General features: G+C 31.4%; 1 protein-coding gene and 1 long non-coding RNA gene across 2 annotated transcripts; one reads left to right on the forward strand and one right to left on the reverse strand.

Moving 5' to 3' along the window:
* Positions 1-301: 301 nt before the first annotated feature.
* On the forward strand, positions 302-10,990 carry LOC128670493 (uncharacterized). The gene is made up of 4 exons (XR_008404773.1): positions 302-316; positions 5,021-5,491; positions 6,185-6,294; positions 6,632-10,990. It is a non-coding gene; the product is annotated as an uncharacterized LOC128670493 (long non-coding RNA).
* On the reverse strand, positions 1,198-3,417 carry LOC128670492 (major heat shock 70 kDa protein Ba-like). The gene has a single exon (XM_053746193.2). The coding sequence runs from the start codon at positions 3,255-3,257 to the stop codon at positions 1,359-1,361; it is 1,899 nt and encodes a 632-aa protein (XP_053602168.1). The 5' UTR covers positions 3,258-3,417; the 3' UTR covers positions 1,198-1,358.
* Positions 10,991-26,693: the final 15,703 nt, after the last annotated feature.

The following is a 26,693-nucleotide window of genomic DNA, read 5'->3' on the forward strand; positions in this document are numbered from 1 at the left end:
TAATTTTAATCGTACAACAAAGAGAGATAGATATATATTTCAGGGGCCAATGAGAAATCTGACAATAGATAAAGATTATGAAGTGTAATGAACGAATGGCAAACAAAGAATGAATAGGAATGACATTTTTCTTTTTTCTTGACTGTAACCAAGATAATATATAATGTTAGGGTTTAGTGAAATGATTCAACTGTGTCTTTTGTTTTTAAACAAAAATTTGAAATATGATACCTATGCAAGTGTTTACACGCCTGTTGTGTAAGTGAAGAAAAAAAAAAAGAAGTGGCGCTTATTAACAAACCAAAACAAGTCAAAAGTAAGTCCTTTGTTTTTAAAAACAGTGATGTTCATCTAATGTACAGTACTACCACTTTTATAAGTTACACCGAGGTACCTGCGCAAAAATATTTTTTTTTGCATCTGCGACAATCGCTATTCGTTAATGCGTACGCGCCATGTCTGGAGTTGCCCTCAAGTGTAATATTGTACAATTATTATAAGCAAGATAGCACGACTCCTGTTGTTTTTGGATTTAAAATCTTATGTAGTAGCAATAAGTTTGTTATTTCACTAATGTTTTCATTCAGCCAGAGTCGGCGGTCGGTTGTGCTATTCTGCGCCGTCGAACAATGCCGAGGTTACTTATAAACGTGGTAGTACTGGGTATCTCATCTATCTCGTCATTCTTTACAAGTAGTCATCAAGCAGCATACCCAGATGCCCATTTTCTTCAGTAATATGTCAAGAATGGGCTATGTATGTTGTTATTTACTAGGTACCAATTCATAGTGTATTATGAGATTTGATTCTTCTATACCTAGAGTAATAGGTATAGAATACAAACAAATAATCTAAAAAGCCGAATTCTCTGTTTGTCCACTAATGTGCTGTGTGTGCGTGCATGATGGGTAATATACACTTGACTTGAGAAGTTTCAGGTTCAAAATGTTTATAATTTCACATTAATTAACATTGACATAATAATAAATATTTCAACAAATCAAGATTTTATTCCCAATCTCCATGAACTAGGTTTACACCTACCAAATTTTTTATCCTATTCTATTTTATAGAGTCTTATTTCTAATATGTGTTTAGACTTTAAGATATGAAAATAAATCTTGAATTATTCAAATATATTTGTTATTTTGAAAATGTTAATTATCTAATAAATAATTAAAAATGAAACACAATATGTTTTTTTAATTAAACTATTTATTTTTGCAGCATGATGATCATTTGTTGGTGTAACTACTTAATTCTAAAATACACTTATCATTAACAATTTGTTACTAGGAAGGAACCATCTTTGGTGGGATTAGAGATCATATTGTATGGTGCGTTTGCTCCACAATCATTTAATCTACTTCTTCTACTGTGGGCCCTGAATGTTGTGATTGCTGCTGGTATTCGGACCCGGCTCCTGGACTAGCTCCATGCATTTTGCTCATGTATGGCATGCATATTCTTTGAAGTTCCTTTAGTTTGTGTTCATATTCTTCTTTATCCGCTAAGGTGTTATTATCGATCCATTTTATGGCGTTGTCACATTCGCGACGTGCTGTTTCTTTGTCTTGTTCATTGAGTTTGTCTCCAGCATCATCCAGAGCCTGTTTCACGTTGAAGACATATGACTCCAACTGATTTCGCGCCGAAACTCTTTCTCGTTGTCTCTCGTCTTCTTCCTTGTAATGTTCGGCCTCAGATACCATCCTATCAATTTCAGCTTGTGATAGACGGCCCTTGTCGTTCTTGATCACTATGTTCTTGCTTCGACCAGTGCTGTTCTCTTTCGCAGATACGTTGAGTATACCATTGGCATCTAGGTCGAATGTTACATCTATTTTTGGTACTCCACGAGGAGCTGGTGGTATACCTGTGAGGTCGAATCTCCCCAATAGGTTGTTGTCCTTTGTCATGGCGCGTTCTCCTTCATAAACTTGAATAGTGACAGCAGGTTGATTATCTGAATATGTAGTAAAGGTTTGTGATTGTTTGCAGGGGATTTTGGCATTCCTCTCAATAATTTTAGTCATCACTCCTCCAGCAGTTTCTATTCCTAATGACAGCGGTGTCACATCAACTAGCAGAACATCTTGAATCTTACTGTGCTGTTCACCACTAAGAATGGCTGCTTGTACTGCGGCTCCATAAGCGACGGCTTCGTCTGGATTGATCGATAAGTTCAATTTCTTGCCGCAGAAGAAGTTTTGCAGCATACTTTGTATCTTCGGAATACGGGTAGAGCCGCCGACCAGGACAACGTCGTGAATAGAACTCTTATCCAATTTTGCATCCTTAAGGGCTTTTTCCACAGGTTCCAAAGTTCCCCGGAAAAGGTCTGAGTTGAGTTCTTCAAAGCGAGCGCGAGATACTCTCGTGTAGAAGTCCAAACCTTCGTGTAGTGCATCTATTTCTATAGTAGCTTCCGTGCTTGAAGACAACGTACGCTTAGCTCTTTCCGCAGAAGTTCGCAATCTACGGAGTGCGCGTGGATTGGTTTTCAAATCTTTCTTATACTTGCGTTTAAATTCATCAGCCAGGTGATTTACCAGTCTATTGTCAAAGTCTTCACCTCCCAAATGTGTATCACCTGCAGTAGCTTTCACTTCAAACAATGAGCCTTCATCGATAGTTAGAATAGATACATCAAATGTTCCTCCACCTAAGTCAAATATTAACACGTTGCGTTCTCCTTTCAAGTTTTTATCCAAGCCATAGGCTAGAGCTGCCGCTGTGGGTTCATTGATAATTCGAAGAACATTTAACCCGGCTATTGCTCCTGCATCCTTCGTTGCTTGTCGCTGTGAGTCGTTGAAATAGGCAGGAACGGTGATAACGGCGTCACGTACTGATGTTCCAAGGTACGCCTCAGCAGTCTCTTTCATCTTCGTCAACACCATACTGCTGATTTCTTCTGGTGCAAACCTCTTTGTTTCACCTTTAAACTCCACTTGTATTTTTGGTTTGCCGCAGTCATTAAAGACTTTAAACGGCCAGTGTTGCATATCTTGTTGGATTTTTGGGTCGTCATATTTTCGTCCAATTAAACGTTTTGCATCAAAAACGGTGTTGCTAGGGTTTAGAGCAACCTGATTTTTAGCTGCGTCCCCAATTAGTCGCTCTGTGTCGGTAAATGCGACGTATGATGGTGTTGTTCGGTTTCCTTGATCGTTTGCGATGATCTCCACATTTCCATGTTGCCAAACTCCAACACAGGAATATGTTGTTCCAAGATCAATTCCAATAGCTGGCATTTTTTTCTTCTTGCTTTGTTTCGTTTCACTTAAACTCCTTCGTAAAGATAGCTTGTTTTGGTGTTTCCACCGATTATTACTTCGTCACTTGTTTTCAAATACTGAATGCTTTGGCGCGCTCTCCGGCTGCTTTTATATCTCGAGCCCGCTAGCCAATAAACGCATAGAACGCTCTCGAATGCCCGAGATGGGACCAATGAGATGTTACGAGTGGTGGAACGTTCCAGAATGACATTTATTTACGCCAATAAATGATACATATCGTCAAAGACAAGGACACGTATAGCTGTGTTTGAAAGAGAAGTGAAGTGTAAAGTTTCCACATAGAAAAAGATTCCCTTTAATTGGGGAAACTTATACCTAATATTGTTCTGACAAACCGTATTTTTTTTATATTCATTGCCTAAATTTACCTAAATTTACGGAGACAAAAAAATATAATAAGTTCTTTTTTTAAAATAATTCTTTAAACGTGATTATAGTAGCTTTTGCTAGTATTTATATCGACAACTGTTTTGAATTTTGCGCCAAATAGGTGTACAAAAATATGCACACATTTTTGTTATGCAGCATATTTTATACAAACACATGCATTAAAATAAGTTGCGTTATTTATTTATATTTAGTCCACTGTTACAAGAAGACGAATAGTTACGAATTCGGATATTACTTTTAGGGAAATATGTTTTTAAAAGGTGGCAACATTAACCTGGAGTACTATTCTGGAACCTTCGACAATATTAATGATTGAAGAAAGTGATAGCGATATGGTTATCTCTTTTAATTCTAATAAGTCTCTCGAATGTTCTACAATCTACCAGCCCAATGTTTCCCAAAGTTTAATCTTCCAAAAATTGAGAATATTGAAATTTAAAAAGTATAATAGAATGGAACGGAATAGAATAGAACGGAAAATAAACATTGGAAACTACCTATATACACATGTATATATGTACATGAAACTACGAAATAAAATATTATGAGTCATGCCAATAGTTCTTATAATAATAACATAAGTTATTTTATGTAGTATATATATATCAATCATCTATATATTTTTTAATATCTACATTTGATTTAATGTTTTGAAGTTTTAAGTACACAAAGTAAGCTATTGTTTGAGATTAGTAATTGCCGTTTGAGAATTCTCTATTCTTAGAAACTATCCAACACTTTCCGAGAATTTTCAGAAACGTTGTCCCATATAAGATAAAAGTCTCTATAATGCCCAGTTTTCGCCTAAAAATCCACGGTTCAATCCAAAAAGTCCATGTTTCTTATTACTGAAACTTCGGATAAAGAATCTACCCGAGGGACCACTTCGTATGCATATAATTATTTTGTATATAAGTATTTTGTAACACTGTACATATAATATTTTAGTTATATTTTTCATTCATTATAAAATTACTAGCTTTTGTCCGTAGTTTGCCCGCGTGAATATTCCTCGGGAATATTTCTTTATCCGGGATGAAAGATACCCTTTTGTCCTTCTCCGTACTTCAAACTAAGTGTATGCAAAATTTCAACAAGATCGGTTAAGCAGTTAAATCAAAAGTTAAACAAACAAAGAAACTTACTTTCGCATTTATAATATTAGGTTTGAGTGTATAGTGCATATTTATTTTACGTTATTTTGTTTGAGAGCCATTGTATATTTGCCAGGTGACGCTATGTTTACCGGGGTGCCAAAATGAGACAGCTCTATACATGGCTCTTCATGTAATAGAACGAGATACACTTACAATATTCTTTTGTTGTAGATAGTTTTGTCCTGCTCTACACCAGTTAATAAGTAGATCTGACTCCTATAGATCTTTCTCGCTTCCAACCGTTATGGAAAATTCTAGAATGATGACGATGCGTAGGCTATATAAAGGCGAATACACGAGGGCCGGGGAACATTTCATATATCTTAGGTCTGTCGTGCAGGTCTATTTCATTGTATAAAAAATAATAATAATAAAATTAGGAAATACTATATTTATGGAAGAAAGTGCAAAACGAATAGTTAAAATGTGTGAAAATAAAGGAAAAACGGTTAACTGTGCCAGAACGAGCCTGAAATTGCAGATGAAATATCAATTACGGCCGAGATAAGGAAAACAAAATGGCGACGTTTTCGCCATGGTTTATGAATTACGCAGTTGTCTAATTGAGAATAATGTAGTCGACATCCGATAAGTACGATGTGTAAAGAAAGGAATTTGAACAAGGAATGAAAATACGTAAAGGTACGTAGTTAATTTTAGAACAGGTAGTGTATTTTAGAGTAAATTCATACGTGTAGGAAAATTGTGACGTACCTACCTAGCAGAACTGACCTTGTCGATAGGTACATATTTATCTTCAGGGATTTACGCCTCTGATATTTTGTCTTAGTACATATATAAAATATAATAAGTGATTATATCACGGGGTTTACAATTTCAATTAAGTTATTGACATGATTAAATATAATACTTAGAGAGTTAGATTTTATCTGCGTTTAGTTTAAGATCTAATAGGTACTTAATATGTAAGAATAGTAGGGTAGTAAGTAGGTAGGTATGTGTACGACATATCTCGAATTTAGGATGAAAGTTGAGACGTAGATACCCTATAAAACAAACTTAGTAGGTAGGTATATAAATATTTTTCATGTGTTCGATGACGTTGAATGGAAGTAATACCTAGATAATACATAGGTAGGAATCTGTTACGTCTCAGTACACACACCACACACACAGTACCTACCACAAACCAACGCTCTCACAATGTTATATTTTATCTATTTTTTACAAATTAATTTTATACACCTACCTAACCTAACCAAACCAATACTTTGACCCAATTAAGTTCTAATTTATTTTATATTTTATATTTATTATATTATTATATTTGTTTTCATTTGTTTTTATCATAATTCTACTGTGCTAATTTTTCAGGAAAGCGTTACCTACCGATCGATGGTTTTGTACTCGTTTTAAACTCGTGACGACCTCGGCATCTACAAAATTTTTGCTTCAGACTACATGTAGTTCCGTGTCTATTCTTGGTAGGTAATCCAAGACTTCTAACAAAAATATTTGAATTATTCCGTCTATTTTACTTAACTACAATAAAATATAGATACCTAGAATAAAATATAGATATTTTAATCTTAGATATTTTCAGTCATAAATCTAAATTATTTGAAAAATTTAACATCTGACTGAAAAATATAGTAATTGCAATTTTGAAAAGACCAAATAAAATGGGATTCGTTTTGATAGACACGCTTGCGCCCATAAAAAAAAACTAAGTAATTACGTATATACGGAATATAATAGAATTAAACCTATCCAATTTCAAAATACTTGAAGTACGTGATTGCATTGATATTTGATTTTCAGATCATTTGTTTTACCTATCGTTGGCGTTGAGGGTCCAGGCAGGTTCCAGATTTCGTTCCTCAAAATAATTTCGAGTCAAAGAAAAAAAAAAGTTTATTGCCAGTTAAAGATATGTATGAAACAGTAAATAAGTATATGTAGTTATAATTAACTTTTATATGAAGGTAGAATATTTTAATTCCCCTATAAGAATTAAACTTTTCTAATCTAATGAATATATATCCTGTAATAATTTCAAATAATTTTCCTATCTATCTACCACCTAAATGGTGTTAATTTAATAGCTTAGCCTCGTGTTTGTAAAATTTAAAAATATTACATTTTAACTACTGCCGTGGTATTTTTGGTATTTACTTACAATATCCCTAGACCCTTTTCAGATTGTTTTAAAAATAAACTTTGCATGATTTTTTCAACAGTCACCACAAAATTACGATTGATTTCATCTAATTGTTTATTGGAGCAGATGGAAAATTTCGTCTTATAGTAATTGACTTCATCAACTTCTTTAATGGACCAAATTAAAGATTTCGTCATATTTTCATCTGTCGCGAAATAATGAGTAATCGTGAACGACGTCATCTATGGACCAACTCAAAGATTTCATCATATTTGCAACAATCTTAAAATACATGGAGCAATGACTTCATCATTATTTGGTGAGTCAAATGAGTCAGCTAGTGATAATTTTACACAGATTCAAAAATATACATCGGTTGAAGAAAATTAACATTGAAACTGTCTCTACGAGATTTTGAAGTTGCTGCCTATTTCGAAAAATTAATATTATTGGGGAGTCTAATAAAATCAAATTTACACTTACAGCACAATTTTATTTTATGGGTTTTCTATCTATGGTCATTTTTCTTGAATTGAAAAAAAATAACCAGATGGCAAGACTTCAACTTTTCTCAAAGATCACTCATGATATGGCTACATTTGCTACTGAAAATGAAACATTTATTTATCCTATATCTCGGAGCCTAAGTCCCGTAATTATTGTTGTAAACGAATTAATTCTTCGAATATTCTGAGGAAACTCCTCCAGACAGAACCGATAGTTTTAAAATTTTAAATTTTGGGAAAAATTTTAAATGTACCTGAGTACAGAGTTTACTAATATTTACAGTATTTTATTACGAGACTTAGCGCCTATCTACTTGTGTTAGTGGCTGTACACAGCCCAAACACAATCGAACGAATTTCTATAGTTTCGAAGATTCGAGAGCCAGATTCTATTTGAAACGAGCCGAGGTCGAGACAGTAACGGAAATAGATGCAGTAAGTAATTTTGAAAAAAGGTAACAATAGTGTTAGGCAATTTTAGATTAAATTGTTAACGGTACAATCTTCCGGTAGGATGTTATAATAGGTATAAAGTGCCTGTAAAGGGACCAAAAGCGTAACATTGTTTCAATGTATTGTAGGTGCGACAAATCAGATTTACCTATATATAGGATTTCAGTGTGAACTTAAGTTATTGACTTATTTACGGCTTATTTATTATTATGGTAATTAGATAGTACCTAATTTAAAGTAAATATGTATAATAAGCATGTAGTGTAAGTAATCATTTTTAGAATGGTCATTGTTTAATGGAGGAAAGAAAGAAGAATGAGACTAGATATTGTAATTTTTTTGAAACAATTATTTAAGAGGTAGAAAATTATATAGCCATTTTGTTTTTTGAAATTACTGCGTTGTACATTTACCTAGTACATTTTTAGATTATAAACTTCGTCAAATTACTATAATTGCAAACATCCACTAGACATTGGTTTGATATTTCTGATAACAAAAGACCAATACTGAACTGAGTTTCTTTCGGCGTTTCTTCTCAGCAGTGGTCTCTCCGAAACGCTGGTAGATTCACTAAATCATTATCTAAAAGTTTTGCTAAAATATTCAATTAAAATTAATAAACCAAAATAAAATAAAATTTATAATTTGACTAAATGCGTGAAAAATACTATAATAATAAATATCAAGTCTAGTGGGTTGATAATAATCATAAAATCATGAAAATAAATTTAATTCATACATTTAATTTGAAAGATAGAAACCTATAGGTAATGCCTACTTAGGTAGGTACAATATAAACAAAATGTCTAGTGCCGGATTCTTAGGTTAGCAACTAGTTAAATTGTCCATGAAGTTTTCGTAACATAGCAATATATACCGAAGATATATTTTTTTAAATAACTAGGTACACCCACTGGTACTGATAGTAAAAAAGGACAAAAAATGTGAAAAGGACAAAAAATGTGAATTGGACAAAGTGCAAAAAGATCAATGGATCTCCAAGATGGATTTTAGTGGACGTAGGGTGACTTGAGTAGAAGATAAAAAATAAGAATACAACTACTAGACTATCACACAGATTGGATTAGCCCACAATGTATGTTTACGGTGTGTGCGGAATTATTAGTGGTCGGCACGTGCAGATTCATTGGAGTAATATAAGACGAACCTTTTTGGTTGAAGACTAGAAAATGTAGAAAAATATATAACAAAATTGGGTATATTAATATAACTAGCAGGCTATGGTGAAACCATAATAAATTATTGATACACCTAAAGCTTCCTCTAGAATCACTAATTTATTAAAAACCGGCATCAAAACACGTTGCGTAGTTACAGACAGCGGGGAGCGACTTTGAAGTATGTAGTGATAATAAATAGAATTAGTATGCGTTATAATAAGTGGATAATGTGCATATAAATGTGTTTTTTGCTATCTGCTAGGAGTTGGAATTCTAAATTGCCATTTTTTGTTCAGATACTTACCGCTTAAGTGTTTGATTTGATTGTGATTTTGTTCATTTGAACATAAAATTAATATTAATGTCAATATTTTAGCCTTTTCATGGAATTACCGAGAAACTCCCCCCTTCCAAGTTTTGTTTGTTCGTAATGTTTCAGCTTCTTGCGTTACTAACAATTTCTCTAGTATGTGGTTAGGTAACACAATGCTTTTTTTGTTTTTCAATTTCATATCTGAAGACAAAAAATTCTAATACAAAAAATACATATTCTTCGACAACATGTCTTTGCATATCCATAAATTGTAATTTTGCCTTTTATTTTCTTTTGCTTACAAAAAGAGAAATAATTTATTTTTGCTCTTTAAAGCATGGTTAATTCATGGTTAATTGCAGTAAATAAACTTTTTATTTATATATAAGCACCATAAAATTTACAACATATGCGTATTGGGCTTCTGCGGAAAGACATTAACGGTTTTTCATGCCCTAAAATATAGTTTTACTAAAACTAAAAAGGAATAGATACAATAAGTACCTTTTTGTTAGTATTAATGTTATGTGATTGCTTTTAGTAATGTCGTAGGAAATTGTAAAAACATAATATTAGTATATTTGTTGTCAGCACTTAAAAGCATGATCCTTTACCTGTATGATTATTTATCGGGGAACTAATGTGTTTCTGGTTTTAGTTTATGGTTCGTATGACTGGCTTTGGGACATGTAAAAACCTTTTCAATCGTGTAAATCGCAATCTGTAAATAACAAGGCTGGTTTGTTACACTCGTGCTTTGATGGGATGATTTATTGGTACAGACGATGCATATGAGTTTGTAGTTGCAAAGTTTACATAAATACAGGAATTATTTTGAAAGAGAAATAATCCTAAAATATATAAAGAAAATAAAATTACAACAATCGTGACTATATGTAGTAATAAGTTTAATTATTGGAATAGTTAAGTGTATTAACTAAACAAACAATAATTATAATTATAGGTAGGAATACTTCGGTTTGATATATGAAAAAGTGGCAAAGATGTTTGTGAATATCTGAACAATAACATACAAATAATAATGAAATATTAATGAGTCCATTACAATTTATAGAACTCGTACCAGGTAATGTTGAAGACTGGAAATAAAACAAGAAAAGACCGGAAAGTATGATTCAATCATTAGGTGTCTTATTTTCTAAGGGACATGGGATTCGAGCTTCGTTTTAAAATGTTGTTGCTTACTTTGGTGATTAAAGTTGGTTTGATTTTTGGCTATGTATACATTTACAAATTTAATAAAGATGGAAATATATTGATTATATTTGATGAACCTAAAACTAGAAGCTATGTACATATTTACAAAGATGTGGAAGAATGTTTCTAAATATCTGAAAGCACGATAGAACCGATATTGCTATTGTAAAAATGGCTATGAAACGTATGAGGGTTCCTGAAAACAAAAGTTGAATTATGAGATATTAGATTATGATATTGGTGGAAGAATTTTAAATTATGACATGTTAACATAATTAAATACCTATCAAGCCAGTAATAAATCCATTCAAAACCAGGTGGACTATTTAGTGATATTGAGAAATATTAAACTAAACCGGTACGAAAATTAACTACAATGAAATGCGTATCTAAAATATTAATAGGAGTACATAAGAAATATTTAATATTTATATAACGGAAATTGAACCTTTGATGGTAGATTTCGAAATTATATAAATATACCTACGTGATTTTATTGGAACAAACAAAATCCTTAGGTAACGTTATTGTGTAAATAGGTACAGAAAATACCGGAAAGTACGACTTAATAATTTTAGGTATCTAACCATGCCTCATTCAAAAATGTTGTTGCTGACTTTGGTGGTTAAAAGTTGAAATAAAATCAACCTTATCCCAAATAATATGTATAAATTTACAAATTCATTAAATTTACATATTTGCAAAGATGTAGAAAAAATGTTTGTAAATATCCGAAAGCAGGATTGAACTGATAATCTATTCAATACAATTCTATTTTACAATAGTAAAAATGGCTATGAAACAACGTATGATAATTTCTAAAAACAAAAGTTAAAGCAAGATAACAACTTGGAGAACGCATAACTAGGTTATATTGAAAATACTATGAGCCAAATGAATCAGGAAAATGTTGCAAACAAGAAAGGCTGAATAAGGAATACACGGTGTCTAAAAATTAGAAGATTATTTTTATTGTTACAAAGAGTTCAAACAAAAAAGACAAAACATTAGGATGACAGACAGATTGATATAGAATACAAAAACTTAGGTTTTTACATATAAAGAAAAAGACGAATTAGGAGAATCTTTAGGTTTAGATTGAACGTTGTGTAACACAAAGAGCTGGAAACAAGGAGAAATACTAGAAGTACGACTAAAATATCCTATACAAAAAATACGTATTTTCCGACAACATATATTTCTGCATATCCCATTGTGAATTTGCTTTTTGTTTTCTTTTGGTTACGAAAGACTACGAATATATTAATAATTTATTTTTGTACTAACCATGGTTAAGTTATGGTTGTTGTAGGAAATAAACACGATAAAATAATATTTGTGATTAACGTTTTTTAAACATTTATATCTATGCGTATTGGGCTTGTGCGGAATAATACCAACGGTTTTATTTTCCAAAACATTTTTACTAAAACTAAAAAGGAATAGGAACGATGATACCTTTCGTTTTCTCTTCGTGTTGGTTTTATTTTATGTGATTGTTTTTTTTTAAATGGTGTTTCAGATTTTAGTTATGGTTCATACGATTGAATAATGTTAAGTAGGTGTAACTTATTTATAAGGTGCATGGAATCCATGCTTGATTTAAAAATGTTGCTGACTTTGGTGATTAAAGTTGGTTTGATTTTTGGCTATGTATATGTTTACAAATTTAATAAAAATGGAAGTATATTGATTATATTTGATCAACCTAAAACTAGAAGCTATGTACATATTTACAAAGATGTGGAAGAATGTTTCTAAATATCTGAAAGCACGATAGAACCGATATTGCTATTGTAAAAATGACTACGAAACGTATGAGGATTCCTGAAAACAAAAGTTGAATTAGGAGATATTAGATTATGAAATTGGTGGATGAATTTTAAATTATGACATTAACATAATTCAATATCAAGCCAGTAATAAATACATTCAAAACCAGGAGGACTATTTATGTGATATGGATAAATAAATAAATAAATATGAAACTAAACCGGTACGAAAATAAAAACTACTACGAATTATGGATTTACTACGAGAAAAATACTATTTTCTTTACGTAATATTATATATATACTTTATTATAACAACTTAGAGAACGCTTAACTAGGTTATATTGTTACAAAGAGTTCAAACAAAAAAGACAAAACAGGATGACAGACAGATTGATATAGAATACAAAAACCTAAACATATAAAGAATATGATTATAAAAAATATGATTTGTTCCAAGGACTTACGAAATCATGCAGTAAACCCATGATGATGATTATATGATGATCTGTTACAAAAATGAATTAGGAGAATCTTTAGGTTTAGGTTGAACGTTGTGTAACACAAAGAGCTGGAAACAAGTCATGAGGAATACTAGAAGTACTACAAAAATGTCTTATACAAAAAATACGTATTTTTCGACAACATAATATTACTGCATATCCCATTGAGAATTTGCTTTTTGTTTTCTTTTGGTTACAAAAGCCTACGAATATATTAATAATTTATTTTTGTTCTAAGCATGGTTAAGTCATGGTTGTTGTAGGAAATAAACACGATAAAATAATATTCGTGATTAACGTTTTTTAAACATTTATATCTATGCGTATTGGGCTTGTGCGGAATGATACCAACGGTTTTTCATTTTCTAAAACATATTTTTACTAAAACTAAAAAGGAATAGGAACGATGATACCTTTCGTTTTCTCTTCGTGTTGGTTTTATTTTATGTGATTGTTTTTTTTTAAATGGTGTTTCAGATTTTAGTTATGGTTCATACGATTAAATAATGTTAAGTAGGTGTAACTTATTTATAAGGTGCATGGAATCCATGCTTGATTTAAAAGTGTTGCTGACTGGTGATGAAAGTTGGTTTGATTTTTGGCTATGTATATGTTTACAAATTTAATAAAGATGGAAATATATTGATTATATTTGGTCAACCTAAAACTAGAAGCTATGTACATATTTACAAAGATGTGGAAGAATGTTTCTAAATATCTGAAAGCACGATAGAACCGATATTGCTATTGTCAAAATGGCTATGAAACGTATGAGGATTCCTGAAAACAAAAGTTGAATTAGGAGATATTAGATTATGAAATTGGTGGAAGAATTTTAAATTATGACATTTAACATAATTAAATATCAAGCCAGTAATAAATACATTCAAAACCAGGAGGACTATTAATATGAAACTAAACCGGTACGAAAATAAAAACTACTACGAATTATGGATTTACTACGAGAAAAATACTATTTTCTTTACGTAATATTATATATATACTTTATTATAACAACTTAGAGAACGCTTAACTAGGTTATATTGTTACAAAGAGTTCAAACAAATAAGACAAAACAGGATGACAGACAGATTGATATAGAATACAAAAACCTAAACATATAAAGAATATGATTATAAAAAATATGATTTGTTCCAAGGACTTACGAAATCATGCAGTAAACCCATGATGATGATTATATGATGATCTGTTACAAAAATGAATTAGGAGAATCTTTAGGTTTAGGTTGAACGTTGTGTAACACAAAGAGCTGGAAACAAGTCATGAGGAATACTAGAAGTACTACAAAAATGTCTTATACAAAAAATACGTATTTTTTGCTTTTTGTTTTCTTTTGGTTACAAAAGACTACGAATATATTAATAATTTATTTTTGTTCTAAGCATGGTTAAGTCATGGTTGTTGTAGGAAATAAACACGATAAAATAATATTTGTGATTAACGTTTTTTAAACATTTATATTTATGCGTATTGGGCTTTTTGGCAACGGTTTTTCATTTTCTGAAACATATTTTTACTAAAACTAAAAAGGAATAGGTACGATGATACCTTTCGTTTTCTCTTCGTGTTGGTTTTATTTTATGTGATTGTTTTATTTTAACAAGGTCGTAAGAAATAGTAAAACTATATCAATATTAGCTCATTTCTTGCCTGTACTTATTAGCATGTTCCTTATTAATGTGATTTTACCTGTATGATTTAAAGCTAATCGTTTTTATAAAACTGTGTTATGGTTCATATACACACAATGCAACCGACGCACACTCGGATCCAGTCAATGTCCGAATGACGTGCCTGACGCATGCGCGCGTACACTACAGTTCATATTATGATAGGTAGGTGTACTTTATAAGATGCATGGGATTCCATGCTTGATTTAAAAATGTTGTTGCTGACAGTTGGTTTGATTTTTGGCTATGTATATATTTACAAATTTAATAAAGATGGAAATATATTGATTATATTTGGTCAACCTAAAACTAGAAGCTATGTACATATTTACAAAGATGTGGAAGAATGTTTCTAAATATCTGAAAGCACGATAGAACCGATATTGCTATTGTCAAAATAGCTACGAAATATACGTATGAGCATTCTTGAAAACAAAAGTTAAATTAGGAGGAGGTTTTAAATTAGGAAATTGGTGGAAGAATATCAGTATTATGACGTGATTTATATTGACATAATTGACATTTAACATAAGTCCATTCAAAACCAGGAGGATTATTCAGTGATATTGAGAAGTAGGTAAATAAATAAATAAATATTAAATTAAACCAGTACTAAAATAAAATCTACTACGAAATACATATTAAATTATTGATAAGAGTGATAAGAGATAAATAAAAAAAGCCAACAAAGTCTGCTTTAGAATATTTGAAGATTTAGGTGGTTACTTATTTTTTTTCTTTACCTTTCTATTACTAAATTCGGATATAATATCCGAATTTACCCTCAGGTAATATTAATACCATACCAAGTAGACTTACATGATTGTATTGTAACCAACATATAGAACTCTTGCTAGGTAACATAGACGACTGGAAATAAGTATAGAAAATACCGGAAAGTATGGTTTAATGATGTAAGGTGTTTTATTTATAAGGTGTATGGAATCCATGCTTTCTAATTATGTTATTGCTGACTTTGATAATTAAAAATTAAAATAAAATTAACCTTAACCTAAAGACTCATAAAAAATCAATAACGCTATAAAAATTGAATACGGGTTGCAGTAGTGTTAGATATTTAAGTACCTTATACAAAAATAATAAATTATTATATAAATGTTAGATTAAATTACAATATAGCGTTAGCAACTTAGCGTGATGATACTATATATATAATTAAATAAGTGATCTATTAGGTAGTATGAGTATAATTTAAAAAATTTGAATATTATTCAGTAGAATTATGAGGAGATAATAATTAATTAAAACCACAAGGAGATAATAAAATACGGTGAAACAAATTAAAATATTCATTAGGAAGGCGGAATTCATACTACAAAAAGGTGAATCAGTAAAATCATAAGAAATACGGAATATAAAATAGAATAGGCGAAACATATTACGATATTCATTAGGAAGGTTGAATATAATATATAACAATGAGTTGAAACAAAATAGCTGAGTGTTATTATAGTAGTTATTAACAAATCATGATAATCATTAGAAAGGTTTGATATTGAATTATCTAAACATATCAAGTAAATAATTAGGAAGATTGGGTACAGACTACCCACAGTTGTATTAGGTCAGGAAACTAAGAAAGGCTGAATATATTTGATTGAAATTATAATGATTAGGAAGGTTAATTAATTAATACAAACGGGTGACGTTTTGGAAAATGCGTCATAGACAAATTGTTACTGTTGTGCTTGAGAGTTAATCTAAGTGTTCAAATATAAAATCCTAAATGTTGGAAAAATATTACACAAATTTTGCGAAGAAGTAAATTTTCGAATAACTTAACTGTAAATGTTAATAAATTATACAATTTGTTATATTTAATGCGATTAATTAAGAGAGGGATGTAGTAAAATGCTCAAATATATAAATTGAACTCGATATTTAGAACTTCGAAAGAATTGATTACAAATTGGGAACAATTTCAATACCTATAGGTACAATACATTTGTATGCATGATCCTTGGGATTGTGATTGTATACCTCTAATCGTAATTTTCACCTTATTTTTTAATAAAACGCGTTGATTGGCAATGGAAGGTGAATAGGTAAGCTTTATATAGGCTTTTTTTGTGTATCCTGTCATTGTATTTTGTTGTTTTATTGGGGGAGTCTTATTTGGGCACAGATGATAAGTATTAATAGTTTCTGAGCATGCTTGGGAATTGCATCGCATTGCATGACATTTTTGAAATCACGTTTATAAATAAGCACTTGAGTTATCTTGACCAAGATGTGTTTTGAAAAATAAGGAAATGTAATATTTATTAAAGAATCTTAATTAAAATAAATAAATAAACGTATAAAGTTAAGATAAAATTATTAGACAATAATTTATTATAAAATTGTGAAAAATCTAAAATTTTCCAATTTTTATTTTGTGTTTTCGATAAACGGCTCTAACGAACTAATAAATAATGCAGGGCTATACTATATACATATTTATGTATTTAATACGTGTGTATTTGACTACGAAACTTACAGAAAGTTGTTGATACTTAATTCAGTTTTAATTCACTTAATAAGTAACATTTATTTAACTAGTTTTATTTATGTTATTAATTTCACCACTACTACTAATTTTTAATACTGCCCTAAAAGTATTATATTTAGTTTTGTGAATACGAAAATGTTTGTCTTATACCCGTAAGTTTAATAATATATTCATACACTTAATTTTATTTTAGATTCTGTTTTTATTCTATGCTACGGTTTTTTTGTGTTCAACAGTCCTAGATTCTAGAGATAGATCACAATGTTACTTGTATACTTGCATTTTGTTCTTGTGCTTCCAATACGTATGTTTGTATAGTTACGTGATTTACTAAAATTAGAAGCATTTGTTACTTCTGTGCATTACATTACTTAGCAATTACAATCTACTAGACTCTATTTTTGAATTGCAATTGTTTCATTCACACAGCTATTGGTATAACATTTATTTAACCTTTTATAACACACTGTTAAGCATGAATCGACAGTCGTCGTGGATATAGAATATGAAGTATGCTTAGAGGCCGCACTTAAATGGCATTTGGCAAGTAAAAAAAATACTGCTTTGCATCGAAACTTATCCTAGCATTATAACACAATTTTAGGAATTCACATTCTTGTGTGGCGTGCTATTGCATTACTTCTTCTATAAACCTGCACTGAGAATAAGCGTTTCTTGGCGTATATGCATATATATACTATTATTTATTTCAGTACAGTACAGTACAGTCAATATCCACTTAGATTTCTAACTTAGGTACATTACACATTTAGTAAACACTAAATAAGTAGACACAATAATGAAACCAGACATCATAAATAATTTCAATGACTAACCTATACAAACTTAGTGTTTAAAATGTAATTCAAATATATATGAGTTAGCGATTTATTTCATATTACGTAATTAATACCATATGATTTAAGAATGCAGGTTTCCCAAACATGAAATATTATAGATTTTTGCTAACAGCTAATGAGAAACTGATTTTGTAACTCACCAGGAAAATAAAATGTAAATATTATATTGTATTCTAGCGTCAACTTTATTACTAACTTTAATGATTTATCTGATTTATAAAGTGTTAAGTGCCATGGTATTTAGGGTTAGCACGGTGGGACGTTGTATAGATATTAGTTGTAACGTACAGCCATGTGCGGGGCGGGGTACGTGGTCATTCCGTGTTTTTTTTGTATATAATTGTTTCAATAAGACTTTATATCACTTTAAGAATACGAACTTAATATAAAATGATTATTGATTGAAATATATATTCGAAAAGTTTCCTAAACCTACAAAATATGGCTTCCGAAATTGTTACTGTTGGGAAACAAACAATATGATAGTACTCAATATGCGTTAAAAGTTTGGGATGGCGTTGTAGAAAGGAGAATTGTAAAAACGATTGAGTATGATCGTAATATAGTGTTCAAAAATGTCCAATATGTAGTTGATTGTTATTTATATGAGTGGAAATAAAAAAGCTTATTTAGCATAAAATGACTGAAGGCGTAACTGCAACATAAAATACTAAGTATGATGGTCTAGTTAAACTTGTGTTAGCATATAAAACCAAAATATGTTAAGCGTTTAACGAAATCTAATTTTGGTATTTAGGATTATCACGATGGGACGTTGAATTTGGTTGTGACTTGCAGCCACGTGCGAGGCGTGGTACGTGTTCAAGCAATGATTTAATACTTATATAGTCGAGTTGGTTTTATAAGACTTTTCGAGTGCGGACCTTCCAAATGTTATAGCGGATATTGATTGAAAAAATTGGATCCTCGAAAAGTTTAATCCTATAAAATGTAGCATTCGAAATTTGTTACTGTTAGGGAACAATAAGGCTGGATCTAAATTTAAGGATCTCTAACAGATATTGGATATGATAGTAATATGCATATAAAAATAGTGTCCAAAAAGTGTTCCATGTATAATTGATATACGAGCGAAAATGCAAAGGGTAATATAGCAGACAATGACAGAAAGGGTAAGGCAGTCTGATATTATAAATTTATCTTAGCAAGTAAGACGTAAAATCGTATACGTAATCGTATCATCGATTTTTATATTATTAAGTATTATTTCGTTATTACGGTGGAACGTAGTATAGATACTGTTTGTGACGTACAGCCACGTGCGGGGCGGGGCATCTGGCCATGCCGTGAATTATTAAAAATATTTTGAGATTAATATATTCGAACAGATCCAATAAGACTCATAATGCGGACTTAATATATATTATAGTGATAGATATTGATTGAAATATTAGAATTATTGAAAAGTTAACCTTCATTATATGGTATTCGTTTGTAGAAAATATAATTGTTAGGAAATAATAAGGCTGGATCTAAATTTAAAGATGTCTGACAGATAATATGATAACCACATGAAATACTTACGTTAGGATAGTAATATGCGTACGAGTGAAAATGCAACTGATAATTTAGCAGACAACGACAGAAGGCGTAACTACAATACAAAAATACTGGGTAAGGTAGTCTAATACCATCTTAGCAAATAAGATCAAATTAAAATATTTTGCGTATAACGTAATCGTATCATCGAATTTTATAGTATTATGAGTTATCACGGTGGGACGTTGTATAGATATTGGTTGTGACATGCAGCCACGTGCGGGGCGGGGCACGTGGCCATGCCGTGGTTATTTTAAATATTTTGAGGCTCACATCGTCGAGTTGGTTTAATAAGATTTATATCACTAAGAATCACGACCTAGAATATAAAATATTAAGTTTTCAAAGAGCTACAAAATATAGTATCTAAAATTTGTTAACGTTAGGGAACAATTACACTGAATCGAATATGATAAAATATGCGTATGAATATGTAGGGTAAAGTTGTAGAAATAAGAAACTTAAAAATGGTTGTATGCACATAATTATATATTAGGTTGTATGAGTGTCCAATGTGTGATTAATTGATGTTCAATGAGCGTAAATGCTAAGAGTTTTACTAATTATGAAGTAAGCGATAAATTAATATGAAGAGGTAGAGTAAACTACAAGGTCTCATACAAAATAAAGAACCGGCACTAGACTTACCAGACCGAAAAATGTAAGGTAATAGAGTAATTAAAGTTTAAATCAAAAATATTATTAGAAATGGCGATCATATATACTTGAGAATGCCAATAATAATTTATGTAATTAAAAACAAAAAAAATCACAATAAAATTAATTTTAACAAATGTAATTAAATCTAATATCAACCTACAATTTATAAAAGTCAAGTGTACTTTTAACCATCACATATTTCAATACTTACAAAAGCCTACATAATGCACTTGCTGTTTTAGAACCCAAATATATTTCAAATATTATACAAAAACAATTAGAAAAATGTAACTAGTTTTCTATATTTCTTGCCAAAAGTAAATTATAAAGTTTGAAAAATAATTATTTTCGGAAAGAAATTCCTAATAGTTTTTTAGTTTTTGACCTACAGCTAATAATTTGACTATATTTATGTATTCTGTATAGTGTTCGTAAAAATCTTTTAAGTATTGTTTATTTTGTTTTCATCTTTCAAAATATCTAATTAACAAACAAGTACACTTGATTATTAAAAATTAAACTAAATTCGTAACCAAAACAAATAAATTACTTTAAAACCTTATTCTGTCGTTTTATTTCACGCTACAGACGAAAATAAAATTACCGACTAGTAAATATTCCACTATATGATACTCACCTATTTTGAAATGAGTTTATTTTATTTGTATATCTACTTTTGCGTTTTTATTTTCGTCTGGAGAGCATCCCTTAAATACATGAATGAAACCTGTGTTCAGTCGTTTCAGCTGTTTTCAATGGACAATAGCTACATATTAAACCTAACCTATATATATATAAAGATGGATATAAGTAACCATTTTTGACTGTATCAGTTGTCCATATTCTAAAAGTTTAAACGACTGTGCATACAATGAAACGAAAAATATCTGACTGGTGTACGTAGTGTGACTTTGCTATTTACATCGACTCGCAGTAAGATGCAGCTAACCAATCACAGTGTGGCATTGTGGCGCCAATCTCAATCTCATATCAACGACAACCACACCGCAATGTGATTTGGTTCGCTGCGTCTCACTGTGAATCGATTCGATAGAAGGGAAATGTAAACCCGCACTTCGCCCTCAGTATTAAATCTGAAGTGATGAACTGTTCTAAGTCTAACATCAACTGCCACCAGGTTCAATTCCTTGGGTCTTATACCTGGAGCTTTTTCTTAACCTTGGTTAAACTAAGGCTATTGTATAAAATACAGTCAGACATTAAAACGCTACAGCTAAGTACAAGTAGTATAAAACGCACAGGCGTTTCTCCAGCTGTTAACATATAGGTTGCCTTGTGTATAAGGCTACTTATGATTAGATTTAGCATAATGTAGCCTTATACACTGCACCCTTTGTTGCCCTTGTTACTTCCAATCTTACTACCAGGCAAATACCGCCAAACTTTGGCAGCTTCGACATGCGTTGCTGGATTTTTCATTGCGGTAAAGCTCTCATAGTAACTACGGAATGTACGTTCGTGTCGTCAAATGTCAAGTTCGGCTATAGTATGTAGCTGGCATAAGCTGCTATCCGCTCCATCTATCGTATGTGTTCCGAAGAATATTAATACGTGCTGTACTAGATGTTGACAACTGCCTACTGTCGCCGAACTCAGACAGATGTCGACGCGAATGCACGCACATTGTGTAGTTTTATGAGTGCTTTTATTTATCGCAATGAAAAACCAGCAATGTATGACGAATCCGTCAAAGTTCGGCGAATTTTTCCGCGATAGTGTGGAGCACGTGTGGAGCAAGCTTTCCAAACCAACTTTAGTAGTCACACCTATGTACTTAAATCAGAAAAGGTAAGTATAGTACTTACATATACAAAAGTAAGTATTCATTCAAAACACAAAAGCATGCTTTTATATTGACAACTTAATAAAAGTAGTAATTCACGGAAGATGGAGCCATAGTGACTTGAAGTGATCGGACTAGTAGTTCAAACTAGATACCTGTTTCTTCGAAATATATTATTATACACAAAAAAATAGTCTCCGGTCGAGATTATTAACTGCCTTTTGCTCTAGTTACGTTCTATTAACATATACTTACATATATATAAGACACCATTAGATCCTTTACATAATATGAGAAGTTCCGAGTTAAAAACAGTGCTCGTAAGGTTTTCGTATTATATTACAGTGGTCGCCTTATCTCTTATCATTTATTTATTGCTTTTGGCACCAAAACCAATTAGTATTCCTAGATAAATGAAACACTTCACGAATGTGTAAAATTATGTATATTGAATTGTAATAAATTGTCACAACAAGGATTGGAGTTATTCCCGTTCGCCACCCCCAGTATTGCCCCCTCCGGTGGCGACTGGGAATTATTCTAAAAAAATATCCCAGTCGCCACCTCCGGGGGCAAGCGGGATTGTTGGTAGTAAAAATCCCAGTGGCCACCCCTAAATATAGTTAACATAAAAACTAGGTATGCTACCTATTATCTTTATTTTTTTTTTGAAATGACAAAGAATGTTAATTTTATTAAATTTCTGATTAAAAAATAGAAGTACGTAGGGTTAATCAAACGAGAGAGTTACAATATTTATAAATTGGTAGAAAATTAAACAAACATTATTTTTTAGTATTTTTATTTTCAAAATCAACTATTTTAAACACAAATCCAAAATCACAGATAATTAGGTACTTTCAATAGAATATAAAATATTTCTTAAAATATACTTGAAAAAACAATTCTCCGCCTTCTTAAATCTACATTTTCATTTCCAAAATCAACAAGTTTTATACAAATTCTAAATAATCACATCAACAAGTCAACAATCATTTCTATAGGAAAAAAAAAGTATTATTAGAAAATATACAAAACAAATAAAGTATTACTCTGCCCTAATAAAAAAATATTTTTAACAAAATTAAAAGTATGCACTAAGCATAATGAGTATTTTCAAATAATCACAGACATAACGAGACTCTACCCTACCCTAATCAGTATTAGAAAAAATCACAGATGCGTCCTCTCAATTAAATTCGTCATTAATGTACTCGTATCACAGAGTATTTACAGTAATTGGGTTTTATATGTAAAAAAAAAACTTAGAACTAGATATTTTGCTACTTTAAAAAAAATACTTAGGTAATTTGTTATGACTGGCACAAATCAACATCATTATTTAGGTACCCATAATTGACTACGTTATTCATTGATCGTCATCAAGTAATGAATAATTTGTTTAATTTACCATACCTCTTATGCTTTTTTTTACCTTTTTTTATTTATTTTCATTGCCAAGAAGCCTTAATGCCTTACAGTTTCTAAAAAATGACCTACTGATATATTGCCATGTAACAGCTCTAACTGACTTTCCAAAATAAATTGATCAGTAAGGACATTATTTTTCTTTCTTTTTTTAAAAGGTGTCATTTTGGTTTTATTAATGTTATCACAAACACTGAAATATGCAGAATCTTTAACCAATACATTTAATAAATGAATAATATTAGGGTTCTTTTTTCCAATTTCTTGGTTTAATTTGTGATTCCAAGCTTCCAAGAAGTTAGTGGTCCTATGCTGCTCTCCGTAAGCACACCAAATTGGTATAAATTCTTCCTTCAGCCATTGTTCTTCAAAGTATTTTCTGAATTTTTTTAAATCCTCCTCTTGTGTACTGTAGCGAGTAATATACTTCCAGCCGTTCGAAATTTCGTGTGCAGGCAATAACGGTAGAACTGCACTTAGTGCAACCTCTCTTATTTTCTTCACATCTTTTGATTTTGTAATTTGAAGTTTACGGGCCTTCTCCCAAACCGCTTTATTATAGTGATAATAGCATCCTTTTGTGTTAACTTGCGGAAATAAATTCTTTATAGCAGTCATTGGCGCTTTTTCGAAGTCAGTTTTGTATTTAACCGGATTCCAGCCGGGGATTTGAGCTTTTATCATGGAAAACAGAATGAAGTACGATTTCACGTTTCTTTCACTCATAAGAGCGTAAACAATAGGCATTAAATTCGTACTATTTGATGTACTTCCCATATCTGCATGTATAACATATAGCTGCGAAAAAGGTTTCGGACAACTTTTAAAAGTTCCGTCACTGTAAAAATCAGTCGCTTTGCAAATTGAAAGTTTAGCTTTTTCTGTGCAGAAAATTAGAATTCGGCTGTCACCATCAGCATAATCAGCTAGTAAAAAAATTGTGAATTGGTTCGGGACTTCAACGTTTCTTACTAGCTGCGGCTGTAGACACTGTACTCCAGCTTGTACATTCCTAAATCTGTACAAGGATGATTTCACGCTATTGAATGTTGGTATCTTGCACACCAAATCTAATCCGCTGTTTTCTAATGTTGCAATCATATTATTATAAGACTGAGGAACTGCCGGGTAATTCCCTTTGATAATTTCTTGTTTGCAGGAATAAAGCCGCTCATCAATTTCATTTTTTAGGAAATCTGGAGTACATAAATGCGGCGTTTCATTTACGATATTATTATTCTGCGAAGAAAAAAAGATTTTATTAAACATTTAATTTGATTATTAAATAAGAGTATAGGAATCAGGGTACGAAATTATAATCGATCCAGTAGTTTCGGATCCTATTCGTTACAAAAAATCTCTTTATAATACAAAGCAAAAGATATTGCTTACGATTAATAGGCATACAAGTAGAAAAACTTACACGAATCTTTATAACTCCTTTGCATTTCTTTTTTCGCTGGCTGCATTCCCACACACTTAGTCCACTTGGGTATTTTTTTTTCACATAATATTGGTGGCCACCGTGAAGCAAAACAACACCATGTTTTCTTTTAATATAAATTAATGACACTTCACCCGAGGTAGTACACGATGTACTTGACCCTGACATGGTTAGGAATGCACTAATAATGATAAGATTAGAAATGCCACAACGCATTGCCAGCCGATACTTGTTTTACATTTTAGATCTAAATGCATTGTACTTAAAGTTTAGTTTTGCAAGAATCACTCATAAAACCATCCCCATCAAGCCCAATAAAAAGCTGTTTTGTGTTTTTAAAGATTTATGACCTTCTGTCTATTGTGTCTGTTTTGGCTTTTCGGCATGTTTGTTATAGGTAAAACAAAGCACACGGCCTATTTTATGGTTTATTCCGAGACGTGAAATGTAAACAAAGGACATCGGCATCTTCAATTGAGCTACTAGAGTTTAAGTAGCAAAACAAAAGGATTAGTAATCCTTTCTCACGATAGTTTTGGCTTTTCGGCGCTCGTGTCATCGGCGGGTCGCCGCTGCGCAAGGCGCTCGCGCCGCTTCCTATTTTATGGTTTTAAAGACGTGAAATATTAACAAAGGACATCGGCATGAAGATAAAGCACAATAGATTATTAGTACATATTTTGTTACGTTATCCCAAAAAATAAAATGACGACCAGCCTGAGTAATTAGTATGCCAATTGATTTCATACAAAAATATATTTTACGGCTATTTCAGGAAAAATATTATAGTGAACCGTACCTATTGCCTAAATTTCAATGCATATATATCTAGATACATAAAGGTACCTAACTAAACAATTCATTTACTTTAAACATTCTGTGACGTCGGTAATTATTTTAAAATCATTCCAAAAAATATAAAGATATAGCATTTATTTTAACTATTATTAGGGGTGGCCACTGGGATTTTTACTGACCAACATTCCCGTTTGCCACCCGGAGGTGGCGACTGGGATATTTTTTTAGAATAATTCCCAGTCGCCACCGGAGGGGGCAATACTGGGGGTGGCGAACGGGAATAACTCCAAGGATGAGTTGCCTCGAGCCTGCCTTACAACGCTGGCGCAATATTAGCCTACTACGTACTTACCTAAACTATCTTAGTCAACTTAACGTTACATCACATGTAGAACGAGATATTATCTTATAACTTATGGCCGACGATATTGTTAACACCTTACTCCGTCCATCAAGTATTAGTCTATAGCTTAATTAAGTATAACCTTTTTTAAATTTAATTATAAGTTCAAAGTTAGTCGTAAAGGGATCAAGCCAAGAAGAAGTCACACATTGTTTATGTTAGAAACTTATTAACAACTTATTGGGCCAGCAAAAATTCCTATTTTAATTACTTTCTGGAGCATTTCCACCATGAGTCAATTTTTCATAATTATTATGATCAGCCAGTCTTGCTTTCTATTAGGTACTATACTTTGTAAATCATTGGTGTCAAATTAGCATGAAACTAAAATAACACATCTGTCTCTGTCGCTCTCATTTCAAATGTTCATGTCCTAGATTCAACATGATGTCATAAGATTCGAAATTGAATTTTACATACCTAGTATAGATACAAATTTGCCAAGAATATAGTGTACAATTCTATTATCAAGGTACGCATATAGAATTCACATTGATTCATTCAAGAATAAGTTTACATTGTACAATTATTTTGCCCTTCCTTAAGACATGGATGTGGTTAGCACAGGCCATGACGGAAGGCGAACAGAAACACACAGTTATACAATGAACAA

This window comes from Plodia interpunctella, chromosome 6, assembly GCF_027563975.2.
Source record: "Plodia interpunctella isolate USDA-ARS_2022_Savannah chromosome 6, ilPloInte3.2, whole genome shotgun sequence".
Lineage (NCBI taxonomy): Eukaryota > Metazoa > Arthropoda > Insecta > Lepidoptera > Pyralidae > Plodia > Plodia interpunctella.

Bases quoted from the DNA above. Each gene is read 5' to 3' on its own strand.
- LOC128670492 (XM_053746193.2), bottom strand. From the start codon at position 3,257: ATGCCAGCTATTGGAATTGATCTTGGAACAACATATTCCTGTGTTGGA.